The sequence below is a fragment of the Copadichromis virginalis genome, linkage group LG19 (assembly GCF_057382275.1).
Source record: "Copadichromis virginalis isolate Kocher_CV1m ecotype Utaka linkage group LG19, C_Virginalis_male_GT1.1, whole genome shotgun sequence".
Classification (NCBI taxonomy): Eukaryota; Metazoa; Chordata; class Actinopteri; order Cichliformes; family Cichlidae; genus Copadichromis; species Copadichromis virginalis.
Genome location: NC_140636.1, coordinates 34,182,458 through 34,203,341, shown reverse-complemented (window position 1 = coordinate 34,203,341; position 20,884 = coordinate 34,182,458). Strand labels below are relative to the sequence as shown.

Genomic DNA, 20,884 nt, shown 5'->3' with positions numbered 1-20,884 from the left:
TCGCTGTCTCCTTTCATTATGATACTGGGGAGGCGCTGAACGGTAGCAGCCTGCAGAGGACCGCAGCTCCCTTGCGCACCCTCAGAAGTTCTGCATGTTAACTCTGAACTTTACTTCATTGGCACTTTATTTTGCCCACGATTAAAAATATTAAGCACGTAAACCTCCTCAGGTTTAGATTTTTGAACTGCTGTGAGCGCGCGTGGGGCACACAACAGAACGTGACTTAATTTCAGCCACATCCATAAAATGCTGCTATTCACTTGACAAATGAATGCAACCCTTCTCTCTTGCGAAATCTCATTGCCCAATATTACGCTGCGTATGATTCAAACACTGTTTGGCAGCATGAAATTCAAAGTCTTATTTATCTTACTACGGAGTGGGACTGAGCACATTGTCCGCACTCGGTCTATAGCTCGCGGCCCCTCCCTCAGAAACGTCACCGATGGTGGGTATAAAGTATGAGTGAGCGTGGAAAGCGTCTTTAGTGTGTTTGAGGTTGGACTGCAAGAAGACAACAAAGACGCACTGACTCCATATATATATTTGCACAAGTGGATGGAAAGACCCCAAATGCAATGGAGCAACTAAACGGCGGTGGAGAGATCGGGTCCCTGTAAACTACAAAGAAAGGAGAGGGGAAGAGGTGCCTGAATGAGACAAGGGGGAATGAAGAGTGTAATTAAGAGTTTTGTTGAAGAGTCGAGACCTTTTTGCACAATTGCGCGGATTCGCTCCCATGGAAATGCGCATTTGGCAAAGATGACATAGCACTCGAGAAAATGGGATTCCTCCAGGAACAGTACTCACTCGCGACTTCAATGAAAAGATAAAAAGGGATATTTTTTTCTTCTCCTTCTTCTAATATTACTTGACAAGGCTTCGGCTGTGAGCGAACGCAGATTAAAATATGAATCTGGGCAAAGCACTTGTGTTTTTCCTCCTCTCAAACTGTGTGACAGTGACTTTCTTGCTATCCACTTGCACCACAGTGGACATCAAACACATAAAGAAAAAGAGAGTGGAGGCCGTCCGGGGACAGATTCTCAGTAAACTCCGAATGACCAGTCCGCCTCAAACAACAGGTCCAAGTCAAGTACCGTTTCAGGTTCTGGCACTTTATAACAGCACCAAGGAGCTCATTGAGGAGCTGGGGAGAGACCGGCAGCAGAGTTGCGGACAGGATAACACGGAGACAGAGTACTACGCCAAAGAGATTTACAAGTTCAACATGATCAATGGGCCACAAGAAAACAGTGAGTGTACTGTTTTGGGGTTATGAATGTTCCAATTTTTCCTTTATAAGCCAATAAAGTAGAAACTCCTCCTGTTCTAGGTGTAGATGCATAATTGTGGTTTATTTTGAACTTTAAAGAAGAGTTGATGACCACACGCAATCCCAAATCATTCCAGTTACTTGCGCAAACGCTTTTTATCTTTGTCACGATGTCCAACCTAATTATTACGCGAGGTTACAAGGGGGGGGGGGGGGGGGGGGGGGGGTGAAAGACAAATATTTTTTCCCGGTTGGTGTGAAAGTCCATTCTTCTCTGTGCGGCTTTTTACGCGCAGACGCTCCGTGGCGTCGCGCAGAGGAAAGGGCAAAGTAAACAGTCTAATTGGAATGAGCACAATTCCTCATGCATACCTCACACCAAATCCATGGGAACCCCAGCCTTAGTCTGACACATTCCTAAGCGAGGAAAATTCTCAGGCTGTTAAATCTGCTATTTATTGCCAACTCCAATACCTCATTTCCATTTTTCTGGCCGTGAGATCCCCAATATTTTTTCTTCCACTGTCACTCACTTCTATTTCCCCCCCACTATTTCCTTCAAGTAGCTCCGCGTTATGATCTAATTCCCTCGTTCATCCATATTGGTATTTCCTGTATAAACTATGGCCCATTGATTGTTCCAGAAATCAGAAGCAGAAGCCCGCTGAGCTGCAGATTCTCCAGAGAAAGCCTAAGTGGAGCAATTGGATTGGTGCCCACTCACGGTCAGAGGCCGGTTAGCGCACGGTGTAGTGATTCTGAAATCAACAGGTGTTTGTGCAATGCTGTGACGCTGAGCAGAACCTCTGCCGGTTCCAGCAGAAGCCCTGAATCAAATCCATTTCACAGGTCCCACAAAGTGCTTCTGACATTCAAAATACACAGCTCCGGGTTTATCCACTGGTCAGAGGTAGTCAGAGCTCCCAAAACAAACAGAGGTCTAAGGAGTGGGATCAGTGATGGCCAGGTGCCCAGGACACATCACTGGTCTCACACCGTGGGCCATAATGTAGGTGATAATACAAGACATGAACACACTGGCAGCACTTTCTTCCCAAACAGCTTACTAGAGTCACAGATTGTTTAAATTAACAGAAGGTGCCACATGCATTAATTAGCAGTCTTCTCTTCCTTTCCATTATGTAATTTTAAGGAGAGCTGGGCATGTTGCAGTATGCAGAAACATAATGTCTGTCACCTTGGTATTTCTGCTGTGTAGTTCATTTTCATTCCTGCTGAATCTAATGAGTTTTGCATTCGCTGCTTTTTGGAAGGTGGGAGTGTTTAGGGAAAAAAGTCAAGTTTGGCTTTTTTCGTGCTTAGTTAGGAAGTTAAACAGAAACCTTTCACACACTCTTTAATGCGACGCTTGCACCCAGACTGCTTTGCTAGACACGACTGTGAATGCAATGCGATGCAATTCAAAGCTTTGGCCATTTATGAGCAGATGAAACAAAACTGAGTGAGAACAGGAATTTGGAGCTTCCTTTCCTTTTCTTTTTCCTGGTGCATCACAAAGCCGGTGGGGATAGTGCTGCTGAGGAAATTAGATAAAGACATATTTGAACTGAGGGGCGACCTGCAACACAATAACAGTTTAAGAGTCTGCTGACTGGCCTTGACTAGCTCATTGGAGCCTGCAGCCTCAGTGAAATTTCAAGCCAATCACTGCCTCAGTGTTGGGTCAGTAGAGAAAAAATGAGGACCAACTCTGAGGACAGCAGAGTGTCTGATATATGGGATAGTAGAAAGATGATGTCATCTGTACAAACAGAGACAGAGGTCTTTGGTCTGCTTCCAAAGAAACAGCATGGCTCCATCAAACTCCCACGCCTTTACCATTTTTGCTTCCTCATCTTCAATCCAGTAGGAGGAGAGTGGGGGGGGGGGTCGTCACTCATTGCATTGTTTCCTCCACACTGCCATAGCTGATATCTGCAGTCCGATGTAGGAATGGACTTATTTCTGATGAAAAGCAACGTTTGAATTTGGTACATTAAACCCTCGGCTAACTGGGGAGGGGAAATCAAACTTTTCCATTAGAGCATGATGCAAATTCACATCCCAGATGCAGCAATTTCAGGAAAATAATAAGAGAACTCCAGCTAATGCAATTTCTGTTCTGCTTTATGAGATCTAGACACCACAGCAGCTGGCTAGCACCTGCTGACTTGTGCTTTCTGTTTCCTTTGTTTACATCCACAAAGCTGTGGAGAGACTGACATCACAAGTATTCTTTGGGCAAAAGAGCAAAGAGAGGTGATTCCTTTGAGCTTCGTTCCGGGAGATTCCGTGTCATGGAGAGAATCCCAGACACCGGAGGCTGAACGCGTGTCAGGAGCTGAGGTGTGGTCGATAGCGTCTGGGCGAGGCAGCAGCAACTATTCAAATGTCTGTCTTCGGGCATTTTGGACAACTTTACTCCCTAATCCATCCTTTGAAACCCATATGTTCAAATTAATTGGGTGATAATGTGAGAATGGAGTCAGGCGGGCATCATTTTGTTATCCAGGTTTTTTTAAAAGTGTGACTATAAATATACTTTTGCAGATGTGTTAATGACAGCCTCTCCCAATAAAACTCAAAATAAGCATGCTCTGACCTTAGAGCAGTGTGCTATTTTACAGCGTTTTTAGAAATAACATGAGAAGTTGTTTTAATTACTTATACAGTGTTTAAAATATAGAGTGTTGCTTTGTTTGGCATGGAAAACTATACACCTTGATTTTTTTTACTAGTAGAAATTAAACTCTGGAGAAGCTTATTGACATAACCTGTGCCGTGTCAAACAGTTAATACATTAAGCTTGTGTCAGCATCCTGATACTCAGCCTTAAACTCTATCATCTAAAAATGGACGGGGGAGTCGGGAGTGGTGGTCAAATCAATTTGTGACTGTATCTCACTTTAATTATACAAGCAATCCCCTTCCACTCACCAACATGGAACAAATTACCTTTCAGACCCTTGGCAAAAATAAGCCATAATGTGAAATCCACCTAAAACCATTGCAATGGGAAAAATGAGGTCATCCAAAAAGGAAACCAAAGACTTGATTAGAATTTCAAATCTCCCCTCGAAGTGGGGCTTTCCACCTTCAGTGGGGGAGACGGAGCAGTGAGTGAGTGAGGGGAGGAAAAGGGCTACTGAGGTTTCCTCCTTATAGATTGTGTGGAAACGCTGGACAGATATCTGGCTGGGGACAAATGCTGAAAGGTCAAACTATAAATAGGGAAAGCTGAAATAAAATCAAAAAGAAAAAAAAACTTTGTGGAAATATCAGATAATGACTGGGAGGACACTGAAATAGGATTATGGGTCAAATGAAGTACAGATACTCGGAGATGTGCAAGTTCCTTTTGCATGACACAGAAAACGGCCTCACTTCTGAGTTTCCATTTGTCCCAAATCTGCTCGAGGTGCAAATCAGATAAAGGTGCAGTGCCCCTTTCAACCATCAGCAAATCCGAGGCTTTGGTAATAAAGCTTAAGCTTGAAGTAATAAATTAGCCATGGCTTGGCTGTAAGTGACTGTTTCCACTTGGCTCATAAAAAGTTTGCTATGCGCTTGTTTTGCTCAACAGTGCATATGCTGGGCCTGTTAAAATAATAAACTGCTCTATGGTATTATGGTATAAAAAGGAGAAAGGCTTCAATGCAGCAGGAAGTTTTTTCAGATGGGATCGCGGTGTGGCCATTCATTGGGCCGATTGTGCTAAAGGTCAGTGTTCAGTCATAAACACACACATGCACCATGTTACAGTGTCCAATGAGTTATTGCTTCTCCCTGGTGTGGTGGAGTCTCTCTCTCTCCTCGGTGCCTGCTCAGGTGCTGTTCTCCTCCAGCACGTGAGCCCGCATGTTCCCAGCTAAACCTCTGAGTTCCAGGGAATACTTGGCTTCTGGCTGAGCCCTCGGAGCACCTGTTGGGTTCAAGTGCTGGTGGGAGGAGGAGCACGCTGCTGTCCCACTGTAGCCTGCTCCACTAACACATGGGACATTTGGTTTTCATTTCATGACTTCAACTTGTTGCTAACTCGGACCGCACAAAGCATAAGCAGATGGTTTGCGGTAATGGCTCCCTTGATAGACTAGAAATTGTTTTTTTTTCTTTTAAAAAAATAGAACTTTTGCTTTTATCTTTAAACTATTCAAATTTGTAGAAAGGGAATCCTCGGCAAAAGGTTTATCAATTATCGGCTCAATAAACATGTCCACCCCTGTGAGGATGTCACTGTGAAAATGTGCTTTTCACAGTGAAGTAGGAGCTTAAGGGAATACAGAAAAAAACCAAAAACAAATCAGATCTTTTATGTCATTCTTTCCATTTTACCTGCAGATGACCTCCCCAACTGCCCCAGGGGCATCACCCCCAAGATATTCCGCTTCAATGTGTCGATCATGGAGAAGAACGCCACCAACTTATTCCGGGCTGAGTTTCGAGCCCTGCGGATCCCCAACCCCAGCGCCAGGAGAAACGAGCAGAGGATTGAGCTCTACCAGGTGTGTGAACTGGCCGTTCATTTCCACTATTAGCAGAGTCCAGAGGTGGGGTGGGGTGAAGAGGGGGAGAGCTGAATTTCTCTCAGAAGGCCTGTGTGGGTCAGTGAGAAAGATGAAAACATTTATATTAGGGTGTCCGGCTCCCTCAACCTCTCTTTTCAAGTGCTGATCATTATTCCGTGTGGTTAAAATCAAATGGATTCTACATCAGGACAGATTTAAGAGCTTGTGCAGCCGTCTTTAAGAAACCCTAGATTACCATTCAGCAGTTTCTTCTTTCACAGCTGTCAATCAAAGCAGCTGTCCATCCATGTAGGATTAAGCACGGAGTATATATATATAAATCTCTGTGATCTTAAGCATTTTAGAAGCGTGTTAATGAATACATCTGGTATAGGCTCGTGTGGGGTGGCAGGAATAGATTTTTTTCTTTTTCTGTTTCCTCATTAATCTCCCATGAGAGACTAGAAGTAATGATCAGGTTCCAACATTTCCTGCCAGGGAGACAAGCGTCTCCGGACTGCATACCGCCTCTGAGGCAAGGCTCTGGCCAGTGCTGAATACAGACTGTCAGGGCTTCAGATTGTTTCCAGGAGCCTAGGAGGAGATAGAGGCAGGGTCGCCCACTGGGGGGAGTAAATGGAGCCACTCACTCGCCCCCACATTTTTTAGACTGGAACTGACTGGCAGAGGGCTGACGCTGGCAGCCCTGCCGCCCCTCGTTCCCACAGGAAGACAGATTAGATGCTGACATTGTTCAGAAACCTGGTTATCCATAGCACCGCTCATACCCACCACCCAAACACATTTCTCCCTACAGATAAACACCTTTGTTCAAATACATGCTGGTGCAGATACAAACTATATTTTCCACTGTCAGTCTTTGCCCAGTGGGAGCGTCGACATTCTAACAGAGCGGCAGCTTTAAATGCCCTCAGAGATACTTTCTGACACTGTGTGTGAAGGATAAGTCAAAGTTTAAACGGCTGACTCGAAGGACGGCCAGGTTCCCACTGGCAAGAGGGTAAGACACAGGCATTAACTTGCAAAATGGGGATATCAACACACGGAGTCACTTTTTCCATGAAGAGTAGACATTTGGCCCAAAGGCATCCTGGAGAGTCTGGCTCAGACAGACAGTCTCGATTCTGTGCGCGCATGTGTGTGTAAAAATAAAAAGAGTTTATGCAGCTGGGTCACATTTTCATCTTTCCTCGCAGATCCTCCAGAAAGATGACCCCAAAGCCAAACAGCGCTACATTGGGGGCAAGAACGTCCTGACCAAGGGAACGCCTGAGTGGGTCTCCTTTGATGTTACGGAGACGGTGAGAGAGTGGCTGATGAATCGACGTGAGTGGGACACCACATTTTCCTCGCATCACACCTTATTACATGTCCTGCCAAATAATAACCGGCTCGTGTGAAACAAAGGAGAACGGCCTCAGGGCTGAAAATGTCTGCTCCTTACTTCTCTCTGCTCTTGTTCCTCTCCCCCCACCCTCAGGGACCAATCTCGGCCTGGAGATCAGTGTGCATTGCCCCTGCCACACCTTCAGGCCTAATGGCGATATAATTGAGAATGCCCATGAGGTACTAGAGGTCAAGTTCAAAGGTGAGATTGCATTTGATACCCAACTTGTGATGGATTTCACAGAGTTATGAACGTTGTGCTTTTAACAAGGCTTTAAACTGTGATCAGGTAAATAAATCAAGAAGAGTGTTTTCAGGTAAAATTAGGAAAACAAGTGAAGAACTAAATGAGGAGAACGAGGCTTCTCTCTTCTCTCCACAATGAATATGAAGCAGTGTAACTTAACGTCGCAAGCACTATGACTGGAAGCAAGAAAAATACACAATCGTTCTCCTCGGCTGTCTAACTGAAAACCTTCCACTGCAACACTTTCACTGTTGTTGCTTTCATTCACTGTGAAATCAGAAATCTAACAAATAGCTCCAGGAATTCAGTCTCAGACTCGGCCTCTTTCTATAGGTTTCCGAGACTCGTGTGTTGTCCCAACTCCCTGGCCCAGACTGTGGTCTCTGAGTCTGTGTTTGGTCAGGATTTTTCTCTGCTTTTGATCTTTCAGTCTCTTGAGATGTTGTATTAATGATTACGAGCCAGATAGCGCTTCAGTTTGTTTGGCTTTTGTTTGATTTGTCGAGCGTTGAAGATAGGCATCTATTTTTCTGTTGAAAAATTCCATTTATTCTCATTAGTGCTGCAGAGGCACAGGTGGTTTTTCGGATGATTTACATTAGGGGGTCTCAGGACTAGCTGATTCAGTGGTGGTGCTCTTTTATGTCTTTTTGCTCATTAGTTATCAGCGGATCTTGACACACGCTTGTCTCTACAGGGAGTGCAGAATTATTAGGCAAGTAGTATTTGTGAGGAATAATGTTATTATTGAACAACAACCATGTTCTCAATGAACCCAAAAAACTCATTAATATCAAAGCTGAATGTTTTTGGAAGTAGTTTTTAGTTTGTTTGTAGTTTGAGCTATTTTAGGGGGATATCTGTGTGTGCAGGTGACTATTACTGTGCATAATTATTAGGCAACTTAACAAAAAACAAATATATACCCATTTCAATGATTTATTTTTACCAGTGACACCAATATAACATCTCCACATTCACAAATATACATTTCTGACATTCAAAAACAAAACAAAAACAAATCAGCGACCAATATAGCCACCTTTCTTTGCAAGGACACTCAAAAGCCTGCCATCCATGGATTCTGTCAGTGTTTTGATCTGTTCACCATCAACATTGCGTGCAGCAGCAACCACAGCCTCCCAGACACTGTTCAGAGAGGTGTACTGTTTTCCCTCCTTGTAAATCTCACATTTGATGATGGACCACAGGTTCTCAATGGGGTTCAGATCAGGTGAACAAGGAGGCCATGTCATTAGTTTTTCTTCTTTTATACCCTTTCTTGCAGCCACGCTGTGGAGTACTTGGACGCGTGTGATGGAGCATTGTCCTGCATGAAAATCATGTTTTTCTTGAAGGATGCAGACTTCTTCCTGTACCACTGCTTGAAGAAGGTGTCTTCCAGAAACTGGCAGTAGGACTGGGAGTTGAGCTTGACTCCATCCTCAACCCGAAAAGGCCCCACAAGCTCATCTTTGATGATACCAGCCCAAACCAGTACTCCACCTCCACCTTGCTGGCGTCTGAGTGGGACTGGAGCTCTCTGCCCTTTACCAATCCAGCCACGGGCCCATCCATCTGGCCCATCAAGACTCACTCTCATTTCATCAGTCCATAAAACCTTAGAAAAACCAGTCTTGAGATATTTCTTGGCCCAGTCTTGACGTTTCAGCTTGTGTGTCTTGTTCAGTGGTGGTCGTCTTTCAGCCTTTCTTACCTTGGCCATGTCTCTGAGTATTGCACACCTTGTGCTTTTGGGCACTCCAGTGATGTTGCAGCTCTGAAATATGGCCAAACTGGTGGCAAGTGGCATCTTGGCAGCTGCACGCTTGACTTTTCTCAGTTCATGGGCAGTTATTTTGCGCCTTGGTTTTTCCACACGCTTCTTGCGACCCTGTTGACTATTTTGAATGAAACGCTTGATTGTTCGATGATCACGCTTCAGAAGCTTTGCAATTTTGAGACTGCTGCATCCCTCTGCAAGATATCTCACTATTTTTGACTTTTCTGAGCCTGTCAAGTCCTTCTTTTGACCCATTTTGCCAAAGGAAAGGACGTTGCCTAATAATTATGCACACCTGATATAGGGTGTTGATGTCATTAGACCACACCCCTTCTCATTACAGAGATGCACATCACCTAATATGCTTAATTGGTAGTAGGCTTTCCAGCCTATACAGCTTGGAGTAAGACAACATGCATGAAGAGGATGATGTGGACAAAATACTCATTTGCCTAATAATTCTGCACTCCCTGTATTAATGTTGAATAACAGCTATAAATCTTTTGCTCTGTTTGCTGATGCTGTGTTGAGTTGGCAGAGAGATACTTGTACAAAAGGAGGTAGACTGGAAATTTCTGGATTTTTGGCCTACATTTCAAAAAGAAATCTTTTGTTTTAGTGCATTTACTGCCTCAATTAAAGTTGCCTGAAGCACTGATGAGGAGTCCTCGTGTGCTCTACAAAAATGTTTCTCATGGTGAATTAGGATGCATTTGTCATAAAATATCACTCACAATACTTTTATTATTATGCAACCGGTCTATAAAAGTACTTTCCAGTCCAGTCATCAACATGTTTCTCTAGCAGCAAAACTCACTGAGGTCTTTTTGTTAAGATAATGGGTTTCCTTTCTAAGAGGAAGAGAGAGAGGCACAGAGCATGGGAATACAATCGATCTGGTATCTCACTTAGCGCTGGGGCCCCCAGGCCCTCGGTCCTGGGAACGCTCTTGACTGGCTTGGCCACAAGGAATGTGCTGCCACGGCGCTCAGACGTTTGGCCCCAAATTAAAGAGGGCCGTACATATCCACCAGCAGCATCTCTCCTGAGATATCCACTGCTTTAGCTATCAGGGATAGAGTGGATGAGCAGACACTGGCCCAGGGGGAGAATGGAGGGGAAGAAAGGAAGTTAGAGGGACCAGTGTGAAATCCAGGAAGGGAAGAAAAGTGAGACAGAAGTGAATGAAGTTGGGCCTGGAGAGTATTCATATGTAAGAGTTACAACTGATTATGCTGACTGAAACTAAATCTTACTTTCACTAACATCAGCTGTTGAAGAGTCTTTAAAAAAAATGTGTAGTTTTTTTCCCCTTGATATCTTTAAAAAACCCTCCTCCTGCAGGGATGGAAGCAGAGTATGACGAGCAGAGCCGTGTGAAAAGCCAAAAGGAGCAGCTGTACCCCCACCTCATCCTCATGATGCTCCCTCCCCACAGGCTGGATGCCCAGGCTTCCTCCCGAAGGCGCAAGCGGGCACTTGACACCAATTACTGCTTCAAGTAAGCCTCATTCGCTCCCCCTGGAAAATGTAATGCACTACTTAGACTATTGCTCATCATCTTAAAATAAATTCTCCCAAAACCGTTTCTCTCTGGCTGCACCTGCGCTGACAATTTAAGACATTTGCCTACTGGGCTAATATTCCAGGGACACTTGAATAAAGCACCCGCATCCAATTAAAATATCAGCTGTCACGTTTCAAAAAACATGACAGGGAAGACGTGTAAATAAGCGCAGAACACACAAAGAATACATGCAATAAACTTGTTAATCACCCAGATGAGCATGGCGGAGGTACTAGATTATACAAGTCAGGATCTGTCTCGGTACTAGCAAACACTACCGCCTCTTACACACCGTCTCCTCAACTCTGGATTTCCTATGACAGGCAGTACCAAAGACACCTGGGCTGACTCCAAGAGGGAAAAAAAAGGGCACACCTAAGACTGGAATTTCTGAACTTGAGTCTCATCTCTGACTGAGGCCACGGGGCGGAAAATGTATACTTAAATTTGCGTGTTATCCTCCAAATCAAGAGGGTAATCATTGTCTCCCCCTTTCATTTCTGCAGCAATTACGAGGAGAACTGCTGCGTGCGACAACTATATATTAATTTCCGTGAGGATCTGGGATGGAGGTGGATACACCAGCCCGAAGGGTACTATGCCAACTTCTGCTCTGGTCCCTGTCCTTACCTACGCAGTGCAGACACCACCCACAGCTCGGTGAGAAAAAGTGCCACTTCTCGAATCCGTTTTGGTGTTTGGAAATGTGCTTGCCAACCCTCATCTCTTTTGTCATCTTCCTTTCACAGCTGCTGAGCCTGTACAACACCTTGAACCCCGAAGCGTCCGCCTCTCCCTGCTGTGTTCCTCAGGACTTGGAGCCCCTAACCATCCTCTACTACGTGGGTCGCTCCCCGAAAGTCGAGCAGCTTTCAAACATGGTCGTCAAGTCCTGCAAGTGCAGCTAAACTTCAAGGTCTTCGAGGGAGGGAAGGGGGGGGGGGGTGCCCTGTGAGAAGCAAGGCATGGGATTTGATCACTCCCAGCACTGCCCGAAGCGGGTATGAGGAATTAAAGCGGGCAATGTACAGTTTGGCCTCCATGAGTACCTCTTTCCCATGCTTTAGCTTTGCCCAAGCTCTTAAAAAACAAACGAAAAAAGAGATGGAGTCCACTACAGCTATACTTAGAAGACCTGTCATACACCACTTCACCAACAGCGCTCTCAAACCCATCAGACCTCTTGGTAGTTAATTACTTTTTGACATCAGTGTTTCTCATATTTTTTTGTTTTTCCAGCATTTTGTACCTCATGTCCACGACTATTGGTAATCAAAGGCCATTTTCAGTGAAAGAGAAACAGAACAATAAATGACTGATCCATTCTCAAGGATGCATTAAAAAGAGAGAGAGGGAGAGACAGAGAAGGACTCAGAATGCAGACTAAACTCAGCATACGCCAAAAGAGAGCAAACACATCACACGGGACACATTCAAAAAGTCCGAGCTGGAAACTGACGCTGTGCGCGCCGCGGCTCCCTACACTGTTTGTTTAGGATTAAATGCTGTCGATTAAAAATGATCTAAATGAAAAGACAACATGCTGGAAACCGATCGTTATTTCAAAGTAGTATTTCCATGGTTATGTTTACCTCTATAATGCAACAGGACTGGTGATTCCAGGGATTGTTTTGTTTTTAAATGAAGCCTTTTCTGTTGTATGAGATGATGTAATGTCACTAAGTGAACTTTAATAGATCACAAACTGTAAATGTTTTTCTTATTACTCTTGGAAACACTTTTTTTTTTTTTAATTAAAAATGTTGGACAGTTCGTTTTTTTCTCCTTTACTGTTGTGGTATTTATGTTTTAGTTTACACATGTTTTAGGGTGTTTTTATTTCAAAAGGTCAGGGGCTGAATTTCAAGTGTTCGAACAAAATGAACAAAAGTGGTTAGAGTCACAGTCATCGTGTTTTTTAATGCTTTCCAAGTATTCATTTCAATTTTGTTTGCTACAAACAGCCTCACTGGTCCCAAAAATACTACATTTCCATGCATATTGTAAACAGTCAAAGAGATTATAACATGGTACAGCCCATATGGAAAATAAACAAAGAAAAAACACCTGTAGTAAATGTTTATGTTTTCTAAGCATGTCTCAAAAACTCACATCCCATACAGTGATTTACTCATCCTAGTGGCCTCTTTGTATTTTTCTTAATATGGGAATTGAATAGGAGAGACATTAGCTATAAAGGGAAAATCCAAGAGGGGACACCTGTATGAGCAAATTACTGTTAAATGTATTAATAAAACATAAATATTTACTATTAGAGGAAAGGAGTTGTTTTTCGTCTCAGTTTTCTTTTCTTTACATTGTAAACAACGCTGTCACCACATTACATTACACACACTGATTTGGATCTTGCTTTTGGGAGTTCTGGCTTTAATAGGTCGGACTTCACAACATGACGTCAAAGAGCACATGTTACAAAAACATTCACCGTCAAGTTACATGTTAAAACAGTTGACCTGTTGTACTGCATTGAAAACTACAATCTGTGCACACTCACCCAGGTGATAGTCATCAGCTGATGTGAGAAAATCATGCACAAAATTCAAGTATTTCAGCCAAAGTTATTATAAACACATGGTAAAACTGCTGACCACTACCTCACATCTTCTTTTTTTAAAATAAACACACCCCTGAGTGAACTCACTATATGGTCCCAAGCCACAGAATATCTGTGAGGATACTGGTCTCCTGGTGCAGCATCGACCTTCATTATAGATCTTTTCCTTTTTATTTTAGGCTTTGAGCTACAGAAATGGGCCAAAAAGGTTACGCTGGACAATGTACAGTAAATAAATACTGATGTAATGACAATAATTTATTTATTTTTTAATCAAAAATAATGAATTTGGTCCATCCAGAAAAACAATATCAGCATCTCAACAGTTTACAGGAATAATCACAAGCCGACTGCATTCTTTACATGAAACCTGAACATCCCTGTTGGGTCATCTTTGTAGATACAAACAAGGGAACAACATTAATACAATCACATTTTATTATCAGGCCCACAAGAAAAAGGGTGCTATGCTTAACATGTCCTCAGGGCGAAAAGGCAGAGGAGTCAGATTTGGCAACTGTGTGGCTTCCAGCGAGGAGTGGGAGTCAGGAGTGTCTAACGCTGGAAAGCCACACATGAAAAGAACTTCTCTGCACACTTATCATTCATGACTGTAAAATGAGAAGTTGCTCATGCGGGCTGAACAATGCTTGTCAAAAACTTAACAGAGGTCTCTCATTACCAAAACCCGCATATCACCTGTGTTTAAAAAAAGAAAAGAAAAAGAGAAAAGAAGAAAAATGTGCACGCATGGTTGTGGTGGACATGCTACTGCCTGAGCACAGAATAAAACAACGAATCCTGTAGTTAAAATACCAACAGGGCTTGAAGAACCATCTGCTGAAGGCTATCTGTCAGTGAAATCTTCCTGTGGCATCAACAGCATGGAGAGAATGAGGGCGGGCACTGTGGGATACGGACTGATTGTAGCCAAGGGCGATGAGGGGAGGGGGTGGAGCTGCGCAACAAAATCCCGACCTGCGTCAAAGCCGGGCATTTTTGGCCTGGCACACTATCCTCTTGCATGTCTGTGGCTGTATCATTGAGAAATTAATAGGACCCTGTTCGATGTGTGGCATACTTTTATCTGTTGTCCCGTCCCAGAATAAACCTCTGTGAGATGCAGTTACATGCAGAGACACCTGTCAGGCCTGCAGAGTGGCAGGACGTGCCTCTGGTCGCCTTCGTGTCATCTGTGAGTGGGCTCCTGATCCTGGAACAGCTTGCGGTATGCAGAAAGACCTTTATTTTTTTTTTAAAAGAACAAAAAAAAGAAGAAGAAATAACAAGAGTGAGAAAGGCAGTCAAAGGTCTACCCCTCATGTGTACAGAAACAGAAGCCCAAAAGAGTTTTTCTTCAGAAGAGTTTGCTAAACCGTTGTGGAGTCCACCTCTTCAATTATTCATGGTCAAGGTGGATACCAGCTGATCTCGTCAGTCAGCTCAGTTGTTCGTGTTCAACCCCTTCACCCCCGATCCTATCGGCTGGCGTGCAGCCAGGTATCCGGTAGAAAAAGACATTCCAAGTACAGTTGGAGCTGCTGTGTTTGTGCTCCCAAACAGTATTCCCTTTCATTCCCTCTCTGCACAGTTTGTTTTGGTGCTTTTTTACACTGCGAGGACTGACTGACTGAGCTGGAAAACGAAAAACATCTCCCTCGCTTCCAACCCGATGACAGGGCTGCTGGAAGTGGCTTCCTCTAGCTCAGCAAAAGAAAGATAAAGGGACAATATTCTCTGCTTTATAGCCCACTCTGAATGAAACTGAAACGAGAAGGAGAAATCAAGGGATCGTCAAGCAAGCTAAACTTAAAAGGTTGAAACGGTAACTAACAACAACTTCAGTCAAACGCTGCACAGTGGTGTGAAAAAGTGTTTTCCCCCTTCCTGATTTTCTAGTGTTTTGCATATTTGTCACACTTGCATGTTTTAAATCATCAAACTAATTTTAATATTAGACAAAGATAACCTGAGTAAATAGGAAATGCAGTTTTTAAATGATGATTGATTATGATCATTGATTATAGGAGAAAGGTTATACAAGCCTACTTTTTCACACAGGACCAGGTAATTGCCCCTCTTGTTAAATCATGAATTACCTGTGATTAATCACATTTTTTGGAAAGCCGTGCTCAGCTTCACTAAAAACAAAAACAATTACTGGAAGACCTGATGAATCAAGAAATCACTCAAATAGAAGCTGTCTGACAAAGTGAACCTGGCAGTACATCATGTCACAATCTGAAGAAAGACCTGAGAAACAAAGTCAGTCTGGAAAGGGTCTCAAAGAATGGCCTTGGGACCAGTGTTGGACAAGTTACTTGAAAATAGTTATTAATTACTAATTACTGATTACTTCTCCAAGAAGGCAATCCAGTTACTTTACATTAAAGTTACTGATTACTTATTTTCAAAAGTAATTCAAAAGCAATAGACCTTAAAGCCCAATTCTATTTTTCTGCATATTTCATGATATAAAATTGAATCAAATGAAAAAGTCTCCTTTAAATTTTTTTTTTTAGTTTTAATCTGTTAACTTTATGCACATTGCAACCCCTAACCCCTTTCCCTGTGAATTTCACACTCTCGTGGCAGCGTGCTAGGTACTTGCTCAGATTTGAAGTTTAATTTTTCGCTGCGGAAAGAAGTTTTCTTCCCATGTAGATTGTACTGTGGACGCTAATGTTTTTATCACTTTTTACGCAATCAAACTTAAAGTAATGTCAGTACTTCCAAGCTTTAAACACTGCACGGTCGTGCTCTCTCCCGGACTCCATATTATCCATTGTTGATCTACACACATCTGTTGCTGCCATGGACGTCACACACTTGTACGTCATTGTCATGAGACACTCTCACAAACTAAATCACAGTTTAGTAACGCAGTACAGCAGCATGCTTACGGGAAAGTAACAGTAATCTAATTACATTACTTGAAAAAAGTAATCGGATTACAGTAACGCGTTACTGCCCAGCTCTGTTTGAGACTGTTTGTGGCTGAATTACAACAATTCTGCAACGATGAGTGGGCCAAATTCCTCCACAGCGATGTAAAAGACTCAATGCCACTTATCCCAAATGCTTGAGTGCAGTTGTTGATACTAAGGGTGGCCCAACCACTTATTGGGTTTAGGGGGCAATCACTTTTTCACGCAGGCCCATGCAGGTTTGGATTTTTTCCCCACTTAATAATAAACACCTTCATCAAAAAACTGGATTTTGTGTTTATTTGTGTTATCTTTGTGTAATATTTAAATTTATTTGACAATCTGAACCATTTAAGTGTGACAAACATACAAAAAATAGGAAATCAGGACAGGGGCAAACATTTTTTTCACACCACTGTATTACATACCCTACACTAAATCTTAATCTACCAATAAAATGCCTACTCACATACATAGTTCAGTAGAGTGAGTCAATTACAAATCCATCTGGTAAATTAAATCCAGTAACTTACATAATATATCTGAAAACAGGGATGGCAGCCAGAAACTACCTTCCTATCCTAACAATAAACCACACAGTCTTATTTTGATAGAGAGAGGCCTAAGCCATCTGTCCTGACATGATCAGACTTCCATTAAATTGACCCAAGTTCAGCATTCATTTCCTTCTCAAACTCAAGCAATAAATCTCCTCACAGTCACCGACTGTGGAGCACTGAGAGCTTCAAGGAAACTTCAAGGGAAGCACTCTGAAACACATGTGGCCGATACGATCTCGTCTTGTTAGCTCCGGTTGGTCTTCATCAAAATCCCGCCCTCGTGTCATGTCAAAAATCAACACAGAAGAAGTGGGGAAAAGGGCGAGGCGGGGGTTAGTGAGCAGAAAAGGTTTGCAGAGGATAAAGGGAGGGTTTCAGGAGCAAAGAGAGGAAGATATTATGAGAGAGCACAAGAGAGAGATAAAGGGAGAGTGTGATTAATGACGGCTGACAGCTGATCAGAGAGAATGCTCTCCATTTGGACTCGCTCTAACTGCCTGTCAGAGTCGATCAGGGGAGCTCAGTCATCTCATAACAGAGGTACACCGGGCAGGCAGAAAGACCTGATGCACTCTGAAGCTCCACAAAGGCTGTGTCCCTTTCAATAACCCCTCCCTCTGCCAAAACACCACACAGAGTCTCCGTTTTACCCTCAGCCTCATTTAAAAACGCATGGTTAAACCTGCACCACTAAGTGGTTTAACTCTCCACACACACACACACGTATGTATGTATGTATGTATATATATATATATTAGTGATATGTTTTAATTCATGAGTGAAGCACCCTTTGCACCCTGAACAGTGGAAAAAAATGCATTCATTAAATGCAGAAGTTGCTCCCAAAGGATCCAGTTACAGTAATTGATGAGTTTGTAAGATGTTTGTTAACCTTAGCCAGGTTTCATAGTTTGGGAAGAGGAGGAAAATGGAGAACTAAAAAAATATTTTGTGTGTGTGTGTGTGTTTTAGTGTGGATAGGAGTTGTAGGGATGACAGGTCGATGCACAGCTACTGCGTTTTTCCAACAAGCTGATCTCGCTTGACTGCGACACTGACATGATGTGAAGAATGGTGTGATTTTCTAATGCTAATGTATAGTAGTGCTGTGGAAAAAGCCCGTGATCAGGCAAACAGATGTGTGCATAAGCGCAAACTGCTTAATATCACTGCAATAAGCTCAACACTTCTCTCAGGATGGAAAGAGCTGTGGAAATAAGGCAAGATGACAGAAGCACACACGTGAGTGCACGAACCCACAAAGTCTGAGTTGCATTTGTCATTCTCTTGAGAGGTGTTATTTATTCGGTACAGCATTTGGCAAATGGACAGTAATTACAACTGCATGGCAATGGCCAACAGATGGAAATGCCCCAAATGTTCCCATCCGTTGATCTCAAAAAAAGATGTCTTCACTGCTGTGCCTTTTAATCCCAGAGTGGTGTCGTTCCTCTGGATCTGAACACATGCAGAACACACAGTACTGTGTAAAAGCTTTGAGCCACCCCTCATTTTCAGACATAAAATAGTATTTTTTTTTGCTATTAACCAAAACGTGGCATATGTGAGCGCTGCATGTACAGCATCTTTAAAAAAGTTGAGGAGACTGAACAAGAGGAGGCCAAAAGAAGAAGTGGCAGGCTTAAAAAAACTATCCACAGTAGATGAACAGTTTGTGAAAGTCAAGTCCTTAAGAAATAAGAAAAAAGTCAGAGCAAAGACCTGACACAAGACCTGAGAGCTGCATCTGGCAACAAATCGGATGAAGTGACGAATCCAAATTTCAATTTCTTTTGTACAAAGGACAGAGGTACAACAGTGAGTATTCACAGCCATCTGTAAAACATGGCGGAGGCTCTGTCATGGTCATGGTGTCAGCACTAATACAAAAATGCAAACACATGAAAGTACCATGAGATTTTGATTCACTAGTAATACCACAGGGAAAATATCTGTTTGGCAACAGCTTCATTTTTCAGCATGGCAATGATCCTAAACACACTGCCAAAGCAGTAAAAGCATACCTGGATAGAAAAACACATAATGAAACACTATCATGGATTGACCTCCCCAAAGCCTGGACCTCGACATTATAAACACTGTGGGGTCATCTTAACAGAGAACAGAACCAGCCAACATACAAATAGAGTATGTATGTTTGCACATTGTTTCAAAAAACGACATTTTCCTGGAAAAATAGAAAGAAATGAAGGGTGATGCAAGACTTTTGCACAGGACTGTACAACTACAGAGGACCTTTTATGCTTTACCTTATCTTCTGTTATACACTGTCACACAGAAAAAGTTTCAAATAATGACATTATAGTATTTACTAAACACGTAAGAGAAAAGTATTCTGGTTGTGTTTTATGTCTTGACTTGTCCTGAAAATAAATTTGATTTGATTTTGATTCAATTTAAAGGGACAGCGGCCTTTAAGGCGGAGGAGCTAAATCAGCTTGTTTCAGATGGAGCATGAACTCAGGGCCTGCACCAAGACCCAGTATAAGATAAATAAGAACTATTTTGAACAGTTACTGGTGCAAAACTTCTCTAGTAAAGCACAAGAAGCAAAAAACATGGAGCTGGCAAACGGCATGCTAGGTCTTCTTCAAACAGAAAATGACTGCAATGGAAATTTTGCTTTTGCTCTTCCAGCTCTGGCTGCTTTAACTCTTTTTGGCACAAACCCTTAATGGGGCACAAATCACTGTAAGACCTAATTAATAGAGCCTCACTCCTCTAACAGGGTTGTAATTAATTAATCACTTAACAATGCCTTTATGTATGTATGTATCTATTTATTTACTTTCTTACAGTGTGTCGAAAACATTTACGGATCCTGCACACGACTGAACGAGCAGGAGGTGGGTAAAAATATCATGTGGTGTTAGTCAGACCTCCATGGGGAATGTCCACTATGCCTAGCTGTAATCACTAACACTGGCATAGAGTGGGCATAACTTCACTCCTGCCTGAGGACTACAGCAGAGCACTAAGCATAATATGTGGAACTGCAACATTAAACCCACCTGTTTTACTGCAGATGGCCTCGTAGACCACCTGCTTGCTGCTGGCAACGGTTCCACTGGCTGAACTCTCTGAGGACATCTGCCTGTTAATCAGACACAGGACAAAAATCCGTGAAGACCAAAAATTATCATTCCCAGAGGAGTTATGCAAAGATGAACTGCACTGCAAAGGCCAAATTCGTCTCTGCAGCGCTCATCCAAGCTGTGGTACACATCACATGTCTCATGCCAATGTTCTGCTTTTAGCAAAATATCAAACTAAATATATAAAGAAAACTGGTTTTCAGCGTGTGTGATTGTTTCCAGCTGCAATACTGTAGCATGTTTGGTTTTCACCCTGTGTGTGTCCTGGAGACACCCTCTGTATCTACGACTATTACAGAGAAAGGTTTTTTATACATTTTGCCATTGCAAAAGAGTTTTCTTTCCCCCCCCCCCAACTTTTATTCGAAATATTATCATTTTGCAACTGTTCAAGACAGAGTCACAAAGCTATAAAGGTGTGTTAAGCCAGAGCTCAAAAATGTGTGCTGCAAAAGCTGTGAGTACTGAATGAAAGAGTGCTGGAAGCAGGAGTACCAAAGGATCGCTGACAATTCCTTCCCTAAAGCTAAAAGACCTTTTCCCATCATAGTTCATCTAGAGTTCATCCAAATCAATCTACTTCATGGATCACGCACAGCCCAATCTCATTAACATAGCAGCGTTATTTATTATTTAAACAATTTTTAAAGATCTAGAAATGCCCTTAATGTTGCACAGATTTTCACTGCTGTGTAGTAAACCGTGGATTTCATTGATATTAAAGCCTTCCAGTGGGGCGAATGGGACCCTTTAATGGGCCGGTTATAGCCCACGGGCTGTATGTTTGCCACCACAAATCCAGGTATAATGTGGACTGCAGTGCTATCCACAGGGACAAAATCTGTCCTCTTAAAGAGACGCACATATACATGTACACACATGCCAAAGTACTCCAAACAGCCTTTGTGGTAATTCAAA

The 20,884-nt window shown here is 42.7% G+C and overlaps 2 protein-coding genes across 8 annotated transcripts in view; one reads left to right on the top strand and one right to left on the bottom strand.

Annotated features, from left to right (window-relative positions):
* The first annotated feature begins 438 nt into the window (after positions 1–438).
* tgfb3 (transforming growth factor, beta 3) lies at positions 439–12,561 on the top strand. The gene is made up of 7 exons (XM_085441601.1): positions 439–1,259; positions 5,618–5,781; positions 7,002–7,131; positions 7,286–7,393; positions 10,566–10,722; positions 11,295–11,448; positions 11,538–12,561. Exons 1-7 carry the CDS (start codon positions 914–916, stop codon positions 11,694–11,696), a joined length of 1,218 nt encoding a protein of 405 aa, XP_085297727.1. The 5' UTR covers positions 439–913; the 3' UTR covers positions 11,697–12,561.
* ttll5 (tubulin tyrosine ligase-like family, member 5) overlaps positions 5,739–20,884 on the bottom strand; it is a 75,248-nt gene continuing 60,102 nt past the window's right edge. For 2 of the 7 annotated variants that reach the window (XM_085441592.1, XM_085441594.1), the window contains exons 31-32: positions 19,883–19,965; positions 18,043–18,308 (exon numbers count right to left, since the gene is read on the bottom strand). In XM_085441592.1, the coding sequence (XP_085297718.1) occupies positions 18,247–18,308; positions 19,883–19,965 (145 nt within the window). In that variant the 3' untranslated portion in view covers positions 18,043–18,246. Of the gene's footprint in view, positions 5,873–12,688; positions 14,606–14,648; positions 15,128–17,707; positions 18,309–19,882; positions 19,966–20,884 lie in introns of those variants that run through there. The other 5 variants (XM_085441593.1, XM_085441597.1, XM_085441595.1 and 2 more) reach the window with 5 other exon arrangements.

Bases quoted from the DNA above. Each gene is read 5' to 3' on its own strand.
- tgfb3 (XM_085441601.1), top strand. From the start codon at position 914: ATGAATCTGGGCAAAGCACTTGTGTTTTTCCTCCTCTCAAACTGTGTG. The intron at 1,260-5,617 runs GTGAGTGTACTG...TTTTACCTGCAG, and splicing joins CAATGGGCCACAAGAAAACA to ATGACCTCCCCAACTGCCCC. The intron at 7,132-7,285 runs GTGAGTGGGACA...CCCCACCCTCAG, and splicing joins AGAGTGGCTGATGAATCGAC to GGACCAATCTCGGCCTGGAG.